At 40.1% G+C, this 19,897-nt stretch overlaps 2 protein-coding genes across 5 annotated transcripts; one reads left to right on the forward strand and one right to left on the reverse strand.

Moving 5' to 3' along the window:
* Positions 1–2,727: 2,727 nt before the first annotated feature.
* Positions 2,728–16,825, reverse strand: acp7 (acid phosphatase 7, tartrate resistant (putative)). 2 transcript variants are annotated; one of them, XM_026152595.1, is made up of 15 exons: positions 16,588–16,825; positions 15,757–15,815; positions 15,382–15,519; positions 14,308–14,508; positions 13,785–13,967; positions 11,993–12,018; positions 11,028–11,125; positions 7,143–7,205; positions 6,295–6,409; positions 5,962–6,075; positions 4,148–4,214; positions 3,720–3,787; positions 3,552–3,623; positions 3,054–3,191; positions 2,728–2,960 (listed from the first exon to the last, which is right to left on the reverse strand). In XM_026152595.1, the coding sequence occupies exons 3-15, from the start codon at positions 15,488–15,490 to the stop codon at positions 2,895–2,897; spliced, it is 1,320 nt and encodes a 439-aa protein (XP_026008380.1). In that variant the 5' UTR covers positions 15,491–15,519; positions 15,757–15,815; positions 16,588–16,825; the 3' UTR covers positions 2,728–2,894. The 2 variants fall into 2 exon arrangements, with proteins under 2 accessions (XP_026008380.1, XP_026008381.1); XM_026152596.1 differs by lacking the exon at positions 16,588–16,825 and adding an exon at positions 16,000–16,060.
* LOC113012410 (KATNB1-like protein 1) lies at positions 15,918–19,417 on the forward strand. Of its 3 annotated transcripts, none has more exons than XM_026152600.1 (10): positions 15,918–15,927; positions 17,225–17,337; positions 17,446–17,483; positions 17,565–17,850; positions 17,937–18,052; positions 18,141–18,191; positions 18,272–18,361; positions 18,454–18,558; positions 18,654–18,747; positions 18,840–19,417. In XM_026152600.1, the coding sequence occupies exons 2-10, from the start codon at positions 17,230–17,232 to the stop codon at positions 18,879–18,881; spliced, it is 930 nt and encodes a 309-aa protein (XP_026008385.1). In that variant the 5' UTR covers positions 15,918–15,927; positions 17,225–17,229; the 3' UTR covers positions 18,882–19,417. The 3 variants fall into 3 exon arrangements, with proteins under 3 accessions (XP_026008385.1, XP_026008383.1, XP_026008384.1); XM_026152598.1 differs by lacking the exon at positions 15,918–15,927 and adding an exon at positions 16,258–16,321; XM_026152599.1 differs by lacking the exon at positions 15,918–15,927 and adding an exon at positions 16,292–16,355.
* The last annotated feature ends 480 nt before the right edge of the window (positions 19,418–19,897 follow it).

Consider the following 19,897-nt stretch of genomic DNA (forward strand, 5'->3'; position numbering starts at 1 on the left):
CTTGCACTGGTGTTTACAACACACGTATCTATACGATCAGTGAGCAGCAAGGTATTTTAAACGGTTGTTATCAGTCTCCTTAAGTCTTGTTAAACTAAGCAAATGAATCTGATTTCCATCGTTCTGACAATTTCGCCTCTAAAAAAATATTTTGCAATGTGTAAGGCAAGAATGATATCTGTTAACAAACGTCTTTGACCACAACACTAGAAACCTGCTGTGCCTCTTGCTGTAATAAGCCATATTTCAAGCAAAAAACGTGCCGTCTGAAGTCACATATTATTTTCTTCTTGGTCTTTTTTTCCTGGATTGTGATCAAAGAAAAGGAAATCACATGAACTAATTGATGAGGAATGTGTTCGCCACAGGACTTGCTCATTATTTAGGGCAAGAATTTTCCATTCGTCCAGTTTTGCATCATATGTTGCACATAAACAACTGTCTGGAAAACAACAAAGTCTTGCTGGATCATATATATTTGGTTATTTCCATGTGATCTCGAGCTCCAAGCTGGTCTAGACAGCCTGTACTCACTCAGGGCCTCCTCCTCTTCCTGGTTTGGGGTGAGTATGGAATGAGAAGGTCAAAGGTTAGGAACTCCGTAGTGGAGGGCCTACTCCACAGATAAACTTTTACAGCCGTGAAGCTGTGTGTTAGTGGCAGTTAGCAGTGGGTAGACATGCCAAAAAGCATGTGAGCGTGAGGTGTGATCGTTGTTCCCCGTGTGTCTTTTTCCTATGCCAGACACACTGCACTGTGCAGTGTCGACATCAGTGACAAATTCTCGGTTGGCTAGACGCCTGACTTTTGTGTTTCCACAACAACTATCAGCTTCTCACTAATTTGCTTTGACAGATCTTGCGGCCCTGCTCACATTTTGTCTTTTCTTTGATAAGTTCTTCATTTGTCTAAAATAAAATCAGTGCATCCACACGTTGCATTGCATGTGCTTTGGATGAAAGCGTCTTACGAATACAATGACGTATCTTACGTCGTTTGTAGCGTTCATGGATCGCTGCGTTTCTGCATGTAGAGCACGTTGTGTCAACAGAATTGTACAGAGAGATAATAATTGCCTTCTGGCGCTAACAGACAGCTAGACGGCTCAACACACAGATTTATGCAGATGTGCAATGGCTGTCTGCCAGTAGTCATCAGAAGCAGCATGGTGTTATTAGGGACTAATACTGCCACAGTGGTAAGCGTCACGGCATGAGAAACATTCTGGAGAGTCTTGTCTCACTCTGTATTAGCCAAAGCCACAAGCATCCCTGAGTTGCATAATAGTGCTTTTGTGCAGGCGTGAGGTTCCATGTGTCTTTCTGTCTGACGGCCACACAGATGTGCTATCAAATAAGGTTCCAATAACCTGATAGGATTAGCCAAGGGAGAATCTGTCCTCTTGATAGCCTGATAGAGAAGAGACCTGATATGTCTAAGTGCATTTGCAGGTTTTTGAAATGAAAAATATTCTCTAAGGGGAATGCAGATTTTTGTCTGCCAGATTCATCCTGTCCGATTCAGGCAGAAATAAAGGGACCTACATCTACTTTCTAAAGGAAAGTTCAACTAACAACTGAAGCTTACTGCAGTGGATGAATTACAGTGAGAAAATCCAAATATAATCAAACATAAGACATTTTTTTATTCCAATGTTCATAGAAAATCAGAACACCTTTCAGTAAATTACAGTCACATTATATACAGCAAATTTACAGTAGAGTATCAGACTACCGTATTTTTCAGACCATAAGGCACACCGGATTTTGCGCATTAAGCAAAACAAACCAGTCAGATAAGTCAAACTTTACTGAACTCATTCTTCTTGCTTCCTCCACTTCTGTACCATTGATTCATTAATGTTGAATTCTCTTGCAGCTGTTCTAGTCCCATGTTGTTGCAGTATATTAATGACTAACCTCGTATTGTGGATGGATTATCTCAGTTGTTCTCCTGACTGAAGTTTGGTCCGTTTACAGCATCCTGCCATGCGATTGCATTTGTCTCTAACCATTAGGAACCCTCACATTAACTTTCGAGTGGAAAAAGGTTGGCGTTCATCCTCCAGCTTCACTGTGTTTGTTATGCTAACATAGCTGTGTCGCTAGCAATCACGTAGCACATCATTATATACCAGCTAGCCCAGCTTCAGTAACCCTACAAAAGTCACTGCTGTTTAGTTTTCTGTCTTCATTTATGCTGGAAGTGATAGCAGAGCTGTACCTTTTAATTTTCTCAGAAATCTCTCAGTCAGAACATGCTATATCATGCTTAGGTGGAAGCTAGCGAGCTAACTTCCTGCTAACTTCTAACTGTTAAATGTCATAAATTCCGTTTTCATGGATGCCTGGATGTTAAACTTAATTGATACACCTGGTAAAGCAGCAACGCTGATCATTTTATTAAAGATGAAAGAATTTAGACAGTTTTCAACTCTCAGTAATGCCATAGTGATCGTTTGACTTTGGGACCTGAAGAAGACGGAGTTTTGGACCCAGATTACTCCACAATGCTCCTGACTATGGTAGCCGTAATGCTCCGACAATCCATCAAGCGTTGCGGCTTCGTAGCTTACCAAAATCGTACTAAAACGTTTTTTGACAGATTTTTGAGCACCGTGTACCATATAAAATCGGTTCAAAGTCAGTAAGCACAACCAGAATTCATACATAAGGCGCACCGGATTATGAGGTGCACTGTCAATTTTTGAGAAATTTAAAGGATTTTAAGTGTGCCTTATAGTCCAAAAAATACGGTAGGTGTTTTTAAAATTGCACAAGGCTCAGTGAAATCAAATGAGCAGGAATAAGTTTTATGATCACTGCATAATTGGTTTGGAGGCAAAAAGTACTTGTTTTGGGCTCAAAGTGCATTTGCTTTAAGAAAGACAGTCTTCATACCCGGGCAGAGAAGCCATGTTTTTCTTTCACCACCCATATGCTGTCAATCACCTTCCCATTCTGGAACACACAGAAAAGTCTTTGTCATCATCTGAGCAATATTCCTTGGTCGTAAAATGAATCGCACTCACACATTCTTCCTCGTGTGCTCACCTGGTCATCAGACACCTGCTCCAAGTACAGGTGGGTTCCATTGACCACCTGCATACGGCTGTAGCCGTAGTCTCTGCTGCGGAAAGCACTCCACTCTTTGGGGTTTGGATTGAACTTGTCAGTCTTCTCTCTGCAGCCCTGCAGAAGATTAACCAGGAATTACACAGAGCCTTTAAGATAGGAGCCACATGCCTTCCTCAGACTCTGACATTTACAACTGCGGCTGTGCCTCGGTGTGAGTCTGTCTGCATTTTAATATCCCAATGACTAATCCCTCTGTGGTTGGATGACAAAGTGTACTCTGCACTGTTCACCACCACATCAGAAAAGAGTTAACCAGACCAACAGATGGTACTAAACTCATGTAGCAGACCAGCTGCTGCACAGACAGAGCTGTTTACCATACATAACGGCATTTCTGTTGATTTCACTGTCACTTTGCGCACTGACCTGCACACAAAAATGTTAACAGTGACACAGTGACATGAAACTACTCACAGCAGAGCCTGTGATAATGTGGACTGGAGCTTTGGGGTTCACGTAAGGCTGTTCTCTGCTGCCATTGAATACCTTCAAGGAGCAAAGCACAATAAGTTTGGAACACTAGTTTACAACAGGGGAATGCAAGGATGAAGGATGGGGTGAAGTAAGAATGCACCAGCTGACCTTATCACCATACACAGGCCACAGCCTCTCATACGTGTGCTCATGTGCCCACAACTCCACATCCACTCCTGTGGGGGGAAAAAAAAAACCCTTTCATAGATGAGAAGCATACACAAACAGCTCAGTGGTGCAACTGAAAGTTCCTCAGAACCTGTGCCTATTTAATTTGCAGATTTCTCAACAAACAACAAAACCTTACGATCAGAGAAACAAAACCTGACAGCGATTCATCACAAATTAAATAATTAAAACCGAGCGAAAAGTCTGAGAAACGTAATACAGGAAAAACATTTTGAAAACAGGCTGTTAGCATTTCAGCCAGACAGAAGGCCTGGTGTTTGGTTTGCTCTGCTGTTAGGACATTAGTCTAAGTGTGCAAATTTGCAATATTAAACACCCATTAGCAGCACACAGACTAGGTAGCATACCATAACGGTAAAATAGATCCTCAAGACCTGGAGCCGGTGGTTTTGTGTCATTCCTTCCCAGACGGACCTGAGACATAGGTGAGAGAGGTATAATGACAATATGAATTGACATTAACATCCAAACCACTACCTGCTGGGTGAAACACTATCTGGCAGGCATCCATTACCTGTGCCTGCCTCACTCTCAACAATGCCAAGTGTTGAGAGAAGCAAGCCCCGGTGGAAACTATTTGCTCCAAATTACAGTGATTATGCCAGCACGCCGTGCTGCTTATGGGTTCTGTGGACTGGCCAGTCTGCAACATGCTTGTCATGTCTCCTAGCAGGGGCAATTTAAGTGTAAAGCAAGGCTGTGAAAATAAATCCTGCAAATAACATTATGTGATAAAAATAAAATGTTTAACAACACAAACATGCTGCTGTTTACATAACCGGGAACACAGCTCCCAATTAACAGCAGCTTCTTTAAAGCCAAGGCTCACGGGATTTTAAGGTAATGACAACATGACGTTTGCAGTAGTAAAATTACATCACACCTATAGAGTGAATTACCGATATGGTAATACAGAATAGTACTAGTAAAGAGTCTGGAATTTAGCTAAACAACACCACACTCATACCCCACAAGGCACTGGTATGGGTGGCACTATCACCCTTTACTAAGCTAGACATTCAGCCTGTCTGTACATGTTTTCGATCATTTTTCTATAAAATTTTAGACATAGTCAAAGGTTTAAATAATGAGCCCAGCTTATGTGAACCAAAGCTCAGCCTTCAGATTAATCTGAATGTTTAATATTGTCATATGAGGAACACAAGTCGGGCTTGCCCAACTTCTGTTTTGTTCAATCTTGTATTTGCAAAGGACAACCAATCAGAAAAAATCTTCAAAGGGGGAGCGAAGGAGTTAAAACATCTTCTTTCACACACTGTATTATCTGTGGGGATTGTAAATCATCCAAAGCTACTCTAGTCCAACAATAAAAACATCAGCCTGGGAGTTACATTAACCCTCCTGCCATCCTTTAAAAAACTCACACCCATCACCCTAGGGACCGTTCTCAGCCACGCCATAAAAAGACCATATATCCATATTTTATTCCACTTTAAATTAGCCAACCTTGTAAAACTACTTCTCCCTGAAATATTCATGTAAAGTTTTAATTATATTTTCGTTGTTTTAACCCTTCAAATCCCAGTGTTATTACATGAGCGCCCTGTGTTATAAGCCCCAAAAACCAAAAAACGAAACTAAATATTTCCACAAAAAACCAGTTGAAGTAATATGTGATTGTCATTATAAGTAGGCCTTTAGATGGACCAAAGATTGGCACCAACATACATTTTGACCTGCCATTATTTTTTTTGCATTTTTTTTGCAATTTAAAAATTAAAACTTCAAGGCCCTGAGTCTTCATTGACATCCAAGAAAAGAAGAAAAAATAAAATCATATGATGAGAATTTGGGGTTGAAAAATAGCGTTTATAATGGAAGTCAATGGGCAGAAAATGGTCCCCAGGGTGATGGGTGTGGGGATTTCTGCTGCTCAGCCATTTTAGGCTGATTTAAGGAATTCACACTGGAATATTAACATTGACAGGTAAAAACTATCCTGTGGCAAGTTTGGTTATATTCCACTGAACACAGTGGAAATGGCAGCCATTTAACACATAGCAGTGGCACAAAAAGGTCCCAAGAAGGCAGGAAGGTTAATAAGTGCCCTACACAATTAATTGTGAAAAATTATTATATAATATAAACCATTTCTCACTGTAGCAATGTAAGTAAATTAACAGACAACACTCTTACATACATAGGATTCAAACTTAGTACAGTCATCCTGGTCATCATCAGAGCAGTACATGGGCCGGTGCCCCATGGTTATGATCCAAGGACGCACTGCTCTGTTCTCGGGCTTGTTGGCCTCCTAGATGAAACAAAAGTGGAGCCACACATGTGCCACGTTAAAACAGGGAAACAAATTCAGCAACATGCTCTTACTTTCACTGAAATGAGAATTCTGAATATTATAATGATATAAAATGACCTTGGTCTTAAAATGAGAAAAAAAGAGGTCAAAGCAAGTGTGGGAACAAAAGAAAGGACTTAGCCACAGTGGACAGATGGAATTGTTGTGGTCATTAACCTCCAGGTCTTTCTCCAGCCAGTCGTACTGCTTGAAGAGGAGGTCCTGGCCAAAGTCAAGATAGAAGTAAACCTCGGTGGAAATGGAGATTATGTGCGCTGAGCCCAGGTTCCAGCTGCGGAGACATTGTTAAAATAATACACGGCACTGACCCAGGAGAGGAAGCGTGTTAAAAGTCATCTGATAAGCAAGAGCAGGTCTCACTTTAAACCGCAAAGTGTGAAAAATACTCCGAGATCCAGACGACGTTGCGTCACTCACATGTTGTTATAAAATAGACTAAACTGCTCTTTAAAAGGCCGCACTGTACTGTGAGTGCTTACATGTCCGTGCTGTAGGGTTAATGGAAGAGTGCCACTGTACATGTGTGCTTAATGTTATGAACAGTTTCCAGTTGCAGTCAGTTGCCTGGATGGAGTTTCTCTTTGCCTCCTAACTGTGCACATGAGTGGAAGGCTCTCAGCCAGCAGCCCTGCCCAGAGAGTGGGCAGCTGGCCTGTGGTGTAGCAATGTACTGTATTATCTTACTGTCTGACAGAAGGAGGCCTGTGGTGGGCGATGAGTCACACCTGTCAGATGTATAGCTCCTTTGTGTAGTCTCAGTGTGTGAGATAGGAGAAGTAAGCTATGCTAAGAGAGCTCTATACTCCTCTGCTGACTCATTAATGCTTACTGAAATACAGCAGGACGTTTGACACACTTAACATGACACTTCACATGGGCCCGCTGTTAGAAAACAATGAATTACTCATCACGAGTGGTGTGTGCAGGGCTTGCAATGACATGCTTTCGTATTCGTTCACCTGCTTCGGTGCATTAATTGATTGCTGTTAAAGCAGCTCCCTTACCTGTACCACAGGCTCTCGGTCTGGCCTGGCATGCTGAAGCGATTCCTGTAGTTGGAGAAGTTGCTGTGAACAAACAATATAGCGAGAAACGCAATGAGATGGACTGATCGTGCACTCTACATTCCTTGAATAAATGAGAAGCAGCACTTAGCACCTCAAACTGCTGCTTTCTCATAGTTTGAGATGATTATACCAGCGCCTGGAAAAACTGCAATCCATTCAGAATAGATTTAAGATAATTCCAAGCTTTCTCTGAAATACAATAAACCAGCTGTTCGTGGAAAAAAAGCCCCTGCATTTGGTGCAGTTCTTTTGATTTATGTGCTTTTTCATTTGTCATCTAAACCTGGCAGAAGACTTGGAGTTATACCTCATCGGTTGAAAACAACCATCAACCTCTAAGACCTCCTGGAAGGTCATAGATATTTAAAGGAACTATAAACACTGCTACATGCAAGCTATCAGAGGATCCCTCTCTAAATTAAAGGCTGGGCAGAAACGCAAAGTAGCCTCTGTGACATCAACCTATAGCTTAGTGATGGAATAGTCTGAGGCTTAAAATCATGGTCAGCAAGTGGAGCCAGATAATCAAACTCTGGTCAACATGAGGGAGCTTGGGTGGAGCCGGACATGGGATAAGCGAGTAGGAGCCACCATGACCGAGAGTGCCACAGCTGTCAATCAAGAACATGTCTCTAAATATACCTCTCTTAAAACCATGACATCGTTTTAAAAGAAGACTGTAATTTTACATCCAGCAGTCATCAGAGGAATCCAGTTTTGAGGTAGTCCTGCAGTGGTTTCACCACCGAGTCATGGCGGTTTTTATTGATCTAGATATAGCCGGACACTTAAAGTGATCAGTCCATCGCTGCTCATTGCACTACATGAAACAGACACATACTAATTGGAAACTCGAGAGATGCTAAAACACTATCAAACCAGCATCTCCAAATTTTACAACGCAAAAGAGTAAAAATTAAAAAAAATATTTCACGGGAAGCTCTCCCAGACTCCAATCTGTCAGACTCTTTTCACAGTTTTTAATTTAGAAGGCAGGAGCCAGTCTTCTCAACAGGCCATTAACTAAGCAAGGTGATGGGAACAATTATTTTCTTATCTTACGTAGGGGAGGTGGGAAAAAGAGGCAATTTCCTCGGCAGCAGCCAGAGTAGGGTAGCAGATCCCTGAATTGACAAGTTTAATGTAGGGCTAGGGGTAATGTTGAGTTAGGGGTAACTTGAGAGCAGCAGGGTCAGAGGTTAAAGGCCAGGATTCAGGACCCAAAAGGAGGATCACAGAGCTCTTAACTAATGCTGAATAAGTCTTAAAGTAATGTCACCTGTAGTTTGGGTGGGCACCGAGGTCAGGTTTAAATGGTCAGCATGATAACCCAGCAAAGGTCAGTTTGTGAGCCGCTTGTTTCAACATCATTTCATGTGCACAATGGCAGGCTGATCCTACAGATGGCACCTTTAAAATGTTAAAAATAGCTATAGGTACGAACTTTATTTCAAAGTTATTATATGAAGGACATTTTTTCATCTTTTAGTATAGATAATACAAAAAAATCTTTACTTAAGTCATTCACCCTAACGTAAAAGCATAAGGATGAGCTCTTTATCCCAAACAAATCTGTTGTGATTGAAATTTCACAGCCAAATGTGATCACTGTGGTGAATAAGGAAGAGTCCTAATATAAGTTCATACTCCCATCTTGTGGCTAAAAATGGTATCAGCAGGCATTTTAAGGATCTGGGAACACAGAAAAAGGTTTTTTGTTCTGTTTTGTTTAGTTTTGAATCACTGGATTTTTAGACATACAGGAAATGTATTCACTGGCTGAAACTAAATCAAAAACAAGCTATCAAGTCTGTAGTTCAGCAGTGGAAATGTAATTTAGCACAGACATGACAAGCGTTCATTTGTGTCATTGATCTGTATAGGAGTTCAGCAAAAAATGTGAGTCATTCTAAGTCAGATTGTCATCTTTCCAGCTAAATGTGTGGGTTTTTTAAATTAACACTGAGATAGAAATCTGGATGTCAAATTCAGAACAACTGGCCCAGTAAGATTTTCCCTGCTCGTCAACTCTTTCCTTTCATCATCTGATGGGCTAAATCCAGGCAGTATGACAACTTAAAGGATCCAGTTGTAATATTCATGGAGCATATCATTGTTTCAGATGATGACCGTTGGTCTGCTGAACCACGTGCTCATCTTGGTGAACAAAGACAGCCTTGACTGGGGCCTTAGCATCTTCCGTGGACCGGCTGTTCTCATGCAGCTGGAATGCTGACTGAAAACCTTTGTGGTCGGCTCCGTTTTAATCGCCTTTAACTCATTAGGTTTTGAGGTTGGAAAGCGAGAGTAACAGAGAAGTACAGTGAGACGGAGCACAACAGAAAGTGAGGAAGAAAAGCAGGGCCCAGCTGCTGGGTATACTTGGATTCTGAACGACACCACAGAACGAAACACATATTTAGGTATAGAAGAAGAGGGGGCGGGGGGGAGAGCTGCATTTCTGGTTATGTAATGCACCGAGCTGGTTTTTGATATCAGGTTCTTATGTCGGGATGCAGCGCCAAGAAAAAGAGACTACTGTTAGCAGCTCCTTAATAAAGAGGCAGACAGTAGTCCTATTACACATGGCAAAGCCAAGAGAGTGAGAACGGTCCCCGTATAGAAGCGGCAAGTAAATATTATGGTGCAGGATCAGACACCACTGAAAGTTTCTAACTCCAGCAGATGTTGTTGGAATTCAGGGATCCATTCGCTGCTGATCCTCATGATAAAAACCATATGAATGTCTATAGAAGTCTGACTTTAACTATAACTAATAAATGTGTAATTTAATGTACTGAAACAGTTAAGTGACATATTGTAATAATGTGTTTTTTTATTTTATAAGGGAGAATTGTCGAGTTGTAATTATGAAGCTAATGGGGGGCAACCCACTGAATAATATCTATGCATACATGATTGTATGTAGAGTCGCACTGTAAGCTGGGGTTTTTTTATCATCAATTAATCTGCAGATTATTTTATTACATATGGCTCTTTTGCTCTAAAACATTCACTGACTATTTACTGCACAGTTTCTTTAACCCAAGCTGACTCCTTCAGACTGCTTGGTATCTCCAAAACAGCACAAAAGCCTTTATTATATGTGATTTACTAAAGTGTTATAGATAAAATCAGGGAAAGCTGTAAAACCTGACATCTAAGAAGCTAGAAGAAGCAATGTTTCAGGGTTTTGTTTGAAAAATTATGAAATAGTTTACTTTAAGATTTTACCATTTAACTAAGGCTTTGTCTTGTGTTTTCATCCAGATAAGTTCCCACACTCAGATGCAAAGAGCACATTTGGTAACCGTGAGTGAAAATACTGACAGTTCCCACCACCGCAGGCCATCTCTGGAAACTCAAAAACAGATATTAAGCTGATGATTCCCAGTCAGACTAATGTTAGTTTTGGACAGTGTTGACTTGTTTAGAACTTGGTGGCTCCTAATGCTGCTCCAGACTTCGGAGACAAAAATAGCTCCCATCTGTTCAAACGGTACAGTAAAGACTTTTCAGGACTAACCGAGTGTGCTCTCTATTTTGCAGAAGAAAAAGTGCAGCTGATGGGGCTAGCCTTGAGATATAGCATGCACTGCTGTTTTTCTGTCCAAAACCCATTAATTACACTCCTGGCTCTGTGAGCAGAATGTGGTGCAAATATAAAGAAAAAGAAAAACAGAGCTGAAGGCAGACAGCAGACAAACAGATGCCGTGTGAGAAAGAACGTGTTTTTGTAATGAACGTGTGCCTGACTTCCACCTATGGATGCATCGTATGAATGAGAGAGACAGCAGAGAGATTCAGTTGAATTTCACCTACTATGTAGCTTCATGGTTGCCGGGACAGGTCATGTAGGGCACGTAGGCAGCTATGGACTCGATCTGCCTCATGAACTCGTCTCCAATCCTGGCATTATCCTGGAATCACACAGTGTCATTGAGCCATTAAACATGATGTCAAAGAACTTCCTGTTAAGACAGTGTTCATTTTTGCACATTCAGTCCATTTTCCAGAATGCTTCAGGAACGTAGCACAGGCTACCAAATAAACCTCAATGGAACTTGAAGAGTTCGTCTTAAATATCCCAATACTGTCTGCGGTGCTTTAAAAGCACACCGCGGTTCATTTCTCCTCTGATGGCTTTTACCTGCCACAGCCATTAACGACCTTTCAGGCTAAATTCTCTCTCTGTTTTTCTATTTATAATATCAGCGAAGCCGCAGGTGGTGCCTGCACATTCCAGCTGAGAACACAGCTCAGATGAATTATGGTTATTAATTTTTGCAGCAGCCTGATGATTGCATTTTACATTCTCTCCCTATTAAAAAACAGCATTAATAACGCGCAAAGTTATTTAAGGGAAAATGATATTAGCATCCGAGACAAGGTTATGTCCTCTAATATGAAAGGTGACAGCTGTGAGGATTTCATATGAGCCAATATGTTATTGGGACTTAAGATCTGTGGTTTTGAGTAGCACCACTTTTATTCATGAAATACTTGGGCGACACAATCCGTACTCTCATCTTTCACTGCGGGCTTAAGGCGTTTCACAGCAATGCTAATGTCCCAACCACAGCTGAAAGCTCTCACATGCCCTGAGGACAAACAGTGGTGTGCAGTAGAGAAAGGTAAAGTGGCTTATCTCTTCTGTCTTATTGGAATCAGGGATATATCAGAGTGATTTTAAGAGTATAAGAACTTTGCTGTCAGTGACCTTAATTGAAACTAGGTGCAGGTTTGATCACATTTCACAAGACTGGAAAGATAGAAGGGTAAATTACCTCATGCATGTCATAGGCAAAGTCTCCTGTAAAACAAGCACATAAAATCTATAGATTAGAATCTTTTACATGATTTCACTCTTTGCCAGCATAATGTAAAAACAAGATGTGCAGATTAAGTTTCCCCAAGCAGTACCATCTAATCAGCTTCACTAGATTTATATTGTCAGAATTTATTTCAAGAGAGCTGAACTCTTACGGAGTTTTGGCATTTTGCTGTTTCGTTTCTAGTGTTAGATATAAAGAAGCTAAACATAATGAAGCTAAAACCACAACGCAGCTAGAAACTGGGAGACAACTAGTCTGACTGTGCCTATCATCAAAACCCCAAAATGTATAAATGACAGTTTATAGTTTCACGGGGGATTACATCATCTTGCTTTTCCTTGCTTTCTGTTATTATGGGAAACTAAATTAAACAGTTTCTCTCTATTTTCTTATTCCCGGCACAGACACGATCGCTGCACCAGTCTTTACAAGAACTGCTTCCACAGTTTGGTGATTTAGATGTTGAACAACAGCAAACATGTCCAGCGATGACAGAATTATTGTAAAAGTATAAATAAACCATTTTAAGCCATCAGTCATCACACTTGAAAAATGTAAACTGGTATTTGAAGCAGAGATGTACATAAATCTGCTGATCTCTAACTTTGTGTAACTGCTTGTGATAAAGCGCCATTTGTCAACAGCTGCTCTCTTTCACTTTAAACTTCAGATGATCCTTAGAAATCCTGACTCTTTTTAACTCAAGAACAAGAAATGTCAACTTAAAGGCCAATATGTTTAAAACAGTAAAGTTTACACTTTACTGTTTTTTATTGGAGGAACTAGATTTCAAGGATTGGTTGATTATTATTTGATGATTTTCATGCATTTTCCTTTTTTCTTTCGTGATTTTTTTTCACAAAAATTGATACTTGTGTTTTTGTTTCTGAGCCATTAGCTTGCTCTGAATTAGGAGGATGGTTTTTTGATTGAACCAGTTTAATGTAACATTTTCTCAGGTTGGTGGTGCATGACATGAGCGTTCTTGTTCGTGAATTATTTAACAAAATATTGATATTTGATGTCACTGTACCAAATAGAATATCTAGCAAAATATTGCAAAATGTGAGGTAAAGGTTTTTTTCCCCACTTTTAATATTACCAATATTACACAAACACAAAATCTATGAATGACATTTGACTGGTACAAAATAACTAAATGCACTGCTTCACCCATTATTCATACATTATGACTTCACAGCATTAAGATCACTCAGATGTCTATATTTAAGAACTAATATATTATTAACCCCCTCAGCAAGTTGTGTTGCAAATTGTACTGCTGTGCCTTCTTGAACCAGCGGGAGAGGTAGTTCACTTAGTGTTTACATTGAGGAGAAATAAAAAGGTAAGAAACATTATTTCCTATTATTAAAAATGGAGAGATTATAAAAGCTGGCGATCCAGTGAATCAAAACTAGGTTCTTTGGCACAACAAAAACCTACACTCTGCAGTTTAATCAGTGAAGTGATGAATAGCAGGCTAGTGACCAGAATCCATCCCATAATGCTCAAAGCAAATAAGTGCAAATGATGACTCTGTGTTATTATGGTAATTACAGTAATTACCACAATGATATATTGCCTCCTCATTAGATATCTCTGTTGGATGTCAGCTGGCTTAATTGATTTGATTTATGTTAATACAAGCTGTGGATGACTAATGCCTTAAGCTGCGGTTTATATAACTTAATGCCTCTTTTACAATGATGAATGATAAAATATCTAGAAGGGTAGAAGTTACCTATGTGTAAGATGACATCGTACGTTCCGAGCTGAGTTTCCTTTTGCAGTCGAGCCAGAGACTGGGGGTTCTCATTGCCGAGGTCACCATAAAAAGCAAACCTGGGACTGGACGTAGTGCTGTCATTAAGAGCAGTGAAGAAGAACACGTCGCTCCAGCCTTCTTCACTGCCACAGTGGTAGACTGGAAAAAAATGTAGGAAAAAAGTTTCACAGTTAAGTGATCCATGAGATGGTGTGAGAGCCAAAAGCTAAATGGAGAATAGATTCGTTTGTATAGAGTGCTCTTCTACTCTACATGAGTACTTAAAGTAAAGCTTTATATAACATCCCTCATTCATCCATACGTACAAGCATTTTTTCTACCTAAGTGCTTTCTATCTAACCTTCACACACCAAGGTGGGTTTCAGTATTTTAGGCATACTCACTGGAGCAGCTAGGGATCAAACCACCAACCATCTAATTAATAAAGGACCTACAGATACAGCCACCCTAATGTCAGCTATATAAAAACTCCACCCACCATACGAAGCTGCCGGTTTGAGGCCTCTGAGTGTGACCCTGTGAATGAACATCTTCCTCTTTTCCGTTCCCGAGTCAACAAACAGAGTCGCGTGTCCTATGGCGCTCATCTCAAAGAGCCGAGCCCCCAGAAGGCTATACTCCACCTTGCTCTCCGTCTCATTGAAGGTTGTCCAGGTCACTACCATAGTGCCTGGCATTCCTGAAGAAGAAAAGTCCATTTATTTGAAATGTGATGCAGATTTGTCTGACAGGAACATTGGATACACTTACTGGTGCATTTATTAAAGCCAAAAGATGCTGATGTGAAAAAGCTGACTTTACAAGAGTGGAACTTTTGATCTTGCTGCTGGCAAGATGAAGCATTATAAAGGCAGACTTGAGTTGGCCAGGTACTTGCATAAAGACATCAGTTCAATAATGAGTACCACATGTTTCACCTTCATAAGAAAAGAACAAAAGGGTTTTTATGCTGCATTAGATACAGGTTTGGAAGTTTAGGTAATTAAACGGTGTCCTCAACCTACATGACAAAAAATACAGTCAGGGAATATTTCTGTGAACCTGCCTGAAAAAAAGTCAGATGTAGTCAGTTAACAGAATATTGAGCAATTTGTACAAAACATCTGTAAATCTGCAAGTGACCTGGATACTTGTGTGTATTTCAAAGGGGGAAAATATGTCTGTGAAGGTTCTCAGTCATCCAGGTCATCGTAGTCAAAGGAGCTTGCAAAGAAAAGCGTCTGGACTTCTTTAAGTTGCTTGAAGACGTTTCATCCGAGAAGCTTCTTCTAAGGTCAAATGGTGGAGAGTCCCAGATTTAAACCTAGTGGGAGTTTCCCCCCAAAGAGGGACAAAAGGACCCCCTGATGATCCTCTAATCGCCTGAGCCAAGGTGTGAAACTGGGTGTGGGTCCCCACCATTTGACCTTAGAACTGAAGAAGCTTCTCGGATGAGAGGTGAAACGTCTTCAAGCAACTTAAAGAAGTCCAGACGCTTTTCTTTGCAAGCTCCTTTGACCAAGGGGAAAAACTGTATCCCACATGTGTCAGGTGGAAAAGGTCAAACACTTACCTCCATAGGAGAGGTGCACCTGTTCTGGCTGGGTCCAAATAGGAGGAACACTGAGCACCAGCAGGGGTGCAGCAAATAGCAAAGCACAGGCAGCGTGAACAGGCGACATTTTAATGCTGGACCTCAGGGAACAAACGTCTGATTAAAGAAGCCACACACACACACACACACACACACACACACACACACACACACACACACTTACACTTGAATCACATGATCTCCGACTTCTCATAACAAAAATCACATGACTCTAAAGGCACTAGTATAAAAAAATCTGGAAATATTGACGATATTTAAAGCCTTCCAGTAAATGACATGACCTCAGGGGAGGTTTACACATGCTGAGTAGTTAGGATAAACAAAGTCACATACTGTGTTTTGGTCTCTGTTGAGTATGTCCAAATCAGTTAACCTCCATTCAGCCCATGAAACTGCAGAACCAAAACAGCAGAGTCAGCAACAAGTTTAGAAATAGATGATGTGACAATAAAAGCATGTGATGTTGCTTTTCATTGTGCAGTACTGCAGTGAAAGACAGAAGAGGTAAGCTCACATGCTATGGCTTGCCTCAGATCAATTAAATGCAAAGGCAAGCAGCTGCTATGCTGGACTTACCAGAACAAAGACACTATCAGTGTCACAGCCCATGAAGACAAAATCGTGCTTTTTAATTGAGTCAAAATCTACTATACCAGCTGATCTGATCTATCAGTTACATTAATTGTCAGTTAGGCTGATCATTGACGATTCTCTTAGCTGTGTGTTTTGGTTGTGAAACGTGCACCAACACTGTGTCAATAGCCGATAGAGGGTGCACAGTCCAACAGCTGAATGATGAATAGGCTGCTTTATTCTCCAATGATGGGCGGTACCGCCGGCTAGTTGCGTAAAAAGAATCAAAGTGTTTAACTGTCATATCTCTGTTTGGAGAAGCAAAGTGAGTACATCATATTTACTGTGAACGCTTACAGGTTTGTTTATTTATTTCACTTTAAATGCTGTGACGCATTTATTTTCACATGTATTTCCTCGACCGCTGGTTGGAACACAATTAAAAAGCTTCTTTCTTTTTGTCTGGTTAGCTGTTAGCTACCTGACTGTTAGCTACCTGGCTTAATTACTTGTTAGCGATAATTCAAAGCTAATACTTTCCATTAAGTGCAATAGGAAACAAAGAAATTCATGCCTCTGTACAACACTTACAGTTAAGCTAAAGGCAGTGAATGATCGTCTCCAAAAGCGCAAACGACTTCTGTTCTGAATAAATTACATATATTCAGAAAAATAAAAACTTCAAAAAGTTACAGCTAAGCTAAACTCAACCAGCTGTTTTGGCTGGAGAGCGCTTCCTGACCACGTCATGTGCAGAACGATAACAATGGCCGAGTGGATTGTGGGAGATGTTGTTTTTCAGCGTGTCGCGTTATAAACAGAATATTAGATGAATAATTAATGATTGATTTACTGGGAAAAATGTATTATTACTATCTTACTTTGTTTGCAGCGGTAAACGGTGTATTTGGACATGTGTAGCCCGTATGTTGTGGGGACAAGATAATGTTTACACTGTCCACAATGTGTAGCCATTTATGGCCAGAAACACAAGATTCATACACTGTTAACCTCTAAAATCCTGTGATATGCATTTTTTTAATCGCCTTAAAAGTTTTTATCTTGTCTTACAAAAATGGTAAAAGTTAGGAAATGAGCAAAAATTATATAAATAATACATTAAGTTGATCTTAGATGATTTTCAGGCAAAGGCTCTAAGGTTCAGTGAGGTATGTATTTTGTCGTGTTTATAAATTTGTTAACTCATTCATATATCCTTTCTTTTTAGATATAATGGACCCCAACACTGAAGATGCAGAGAGCCAAAATGTTGAGGATCGCTTGCATCATGATGCAGCACAGTACAAAGTGAGCTATCCTAAAGGGAGAAACACAAAACAGGTGAGCTGGGTTGGTCATTATGTTGCACAAATCTATTTCTGGTTCCTGGTGCTTTTTATGCCTCTAGCTGTGTTTGTGCATCGCCATGTTTTGTCTTTTTAAATTCAGGCGGATGATGCTGCAAATGAAGAGTGCAACAAAAAGAGGTATTTCCTGCCTGTTTTGCATTTTTTTTACAGCCATTTGTTTTTGATTAAAAGCTATATTTGGAATTTTACCCCATCCAGATACCTGGTTAGCCGCTCTGGGAACAACCCAGGCAGAGTGAAGCGGGTAGTGTCATGTAAAAGGAAGACTCATCATCTGACTGTGGCTCGAAGAAAGCAGCTTGGGTCTGGGAGAACTTGTGATGCTCCAAACAAGGAAAATGAAACAAAAGTCTTGCAGGGCACACAGCAGGATATTTTCAGTATGGACCCCTGGGATTTCCCATTTCATGTCAATAATATCAATAACAACCAAGGAACTGATAGAACTGGTTGTGAAGAGGCTGACTACTGTGTACTGACTGAGGTCAGTAAGACGTTTGCATTGTTTTATGAATTACTTTTCTTGCAAACACGCAGCTGAAACTACTTAAAGCTGACTATGTTTTCCAGCTCACGAGGGATCACAACACGCTGACTGACGTGCTTTTTGGAAGAAATCTAAGACTCAAAGTGGCTTTAACGTTGTGGCAGAGAAATGTTGGAGAGCTGCTGACATACTTTCTGAGGTGTGCGCCGTGCGGCTGCTTTCAAACATGCGCCAATGCTTGTTTGCTAATATTTCCAAAGTTTGATTACATCATATTTTTTGTACAGTATCCAAGATACTGGTGTGTTTGTTGACTTTCTCCCGCTCATAAGCAAATGGTGAGCACTGAGTTTTGCAAATATCCTAGTAACACTGAGATTATAGTGTTACTACAATAATTTTTATATTTTCCCTGCAGCATTGATGAGGATTCTTCAAAGATAACCATCGGCTGTTGTGTCGACCTCTTTCCTTTAGTTGGCAAAGTCCTCAGCAGTCCATATGAAGAGTGAGTAATCCTGCTGAATAAAACACTTTACACATGTACAATAACATTGTGTTTAGCAGCAGGATAATTATTTTTTGTATTTTCTTTTATAGGCATCTTACTGTTGGCCTAAAGTGGGTAAATTCAGTTTTAAAAAACTGGTGGGAGGACCTAAAAGATAGTGGCTTCAGTGGCTCAACAAACTCTCTGCTGGATGAGTAAGTTTAATATATTTATTTTTAATTAAAAAAAAAAAAGCACAATCTTTTGACATTAATTTGCCAGAGTTGTATGATTTATTCATTTGTTGCAGAAACTTTCAAGTTTTTAATCAGCAGTTATGGGAATTGTGGCAGCAGGAACCCTTTTTGAAGTTTGTTCCAGGACCTGCAGGAGACATGGCAAAGGTAAACATGCAGAATTTAACACTGTTAGTTATATGTGTATATATGTGTGTGTTTATGTTTTTGCATTTTATGTACATCTTTTTGCCCCTTAGGTCATCGATTCCTTCCTGTCTAAACTCACATGTCAGCAGTGAAGATCCTGAACGCATCGTTCTCCGTTAACAGTTCAATTCAATTTTATTCGCCTCAGGGCGCATGAACAGTCTCCTTAGTTTTGAAAGTGTTATTCATAGTAGCTGCTGACGTTTGCACTGACTGGCTCTTAGTGTGGGCTGGATGTATTTGCAGAGCAGCTTAAGCAACTAAAGAATTGAGCAATGTCTACAACAGCAATGGTGTGACAAGGCCGATAATTTCTCTCTTAAGTAGCAAAGTAGTATTTTGTAAATAATTATCCACTTATTTTCACAACGCAGATATTGTGATGACTGTAAGATTTTTGTCCTTTTAACTGCTTCATTAATGATTAACACTTTTTTGTCATTTGTGATTGATATTATAATGATATGTTACAAAAACACTAAAAAGGGATGCCACTAATATTTCTGTTTTATGGCTGCAAAAACAACAATTGCATCTTCCGTAAAACTGTATATGACTGTCTTTACCTTAAGTTGAACTAGGGGAGACCGGGGATAGTTGTAACATTTTTGACATTTCTGTCTGTAAATTGGAGCTCTTTTAAGGTAGTGGATTCAAAATGTAATGCAAAGTATTTACATGTCTCGGCTATTAAATAGTGCAGCTATTTTCTCTGCAGCACAATTACCCATTGCATGGTATGGCCTCAAACACAAAGAGTGAAATGTTACAATTAACCCCATAGTCTGGGTTAGTTGTAACATATCCTGGGGTAAAATGTAACACAATGAAATAAGGGTACTAACAAAACATTAACATGTAATCTTTGTTTATTCAACACATGAATGCACTTAGAGCCATTTATGTAGCTGTGTGTGTGTGTGTGTGTGTGTGTGTGTGTGTGTGTGTGTGTGTGTGTGTGTGTGTGTGTGTGTGTGTGTGTGTGTGTGTGTGTGTGTGAGACAGAATGCAGAAATCTAACTTTGAACATATTCCAACCCCCCAAAAAAGACAAATTATGGAATTTTCTGCAACTGAATATTTCCTTAATTTTGGTTGGTCTTCCTTG

Source organism: Astatotilapia calliptera, chromosome 19 (genome assembly GCF_900246225.1).
Source record: "Astatotilapia calliptera chromosome 19, fAstCal1.2, whole genome shotgun sequence".
In the NCBI taxonomy this organism is placed as follows: domain Eukaryota; kingdom Metazoa; phylum Chordata; class Actinopteri; order Cichliformes; family Cichlidae; genus Astatotilapia; species Astatotilapia calliptera.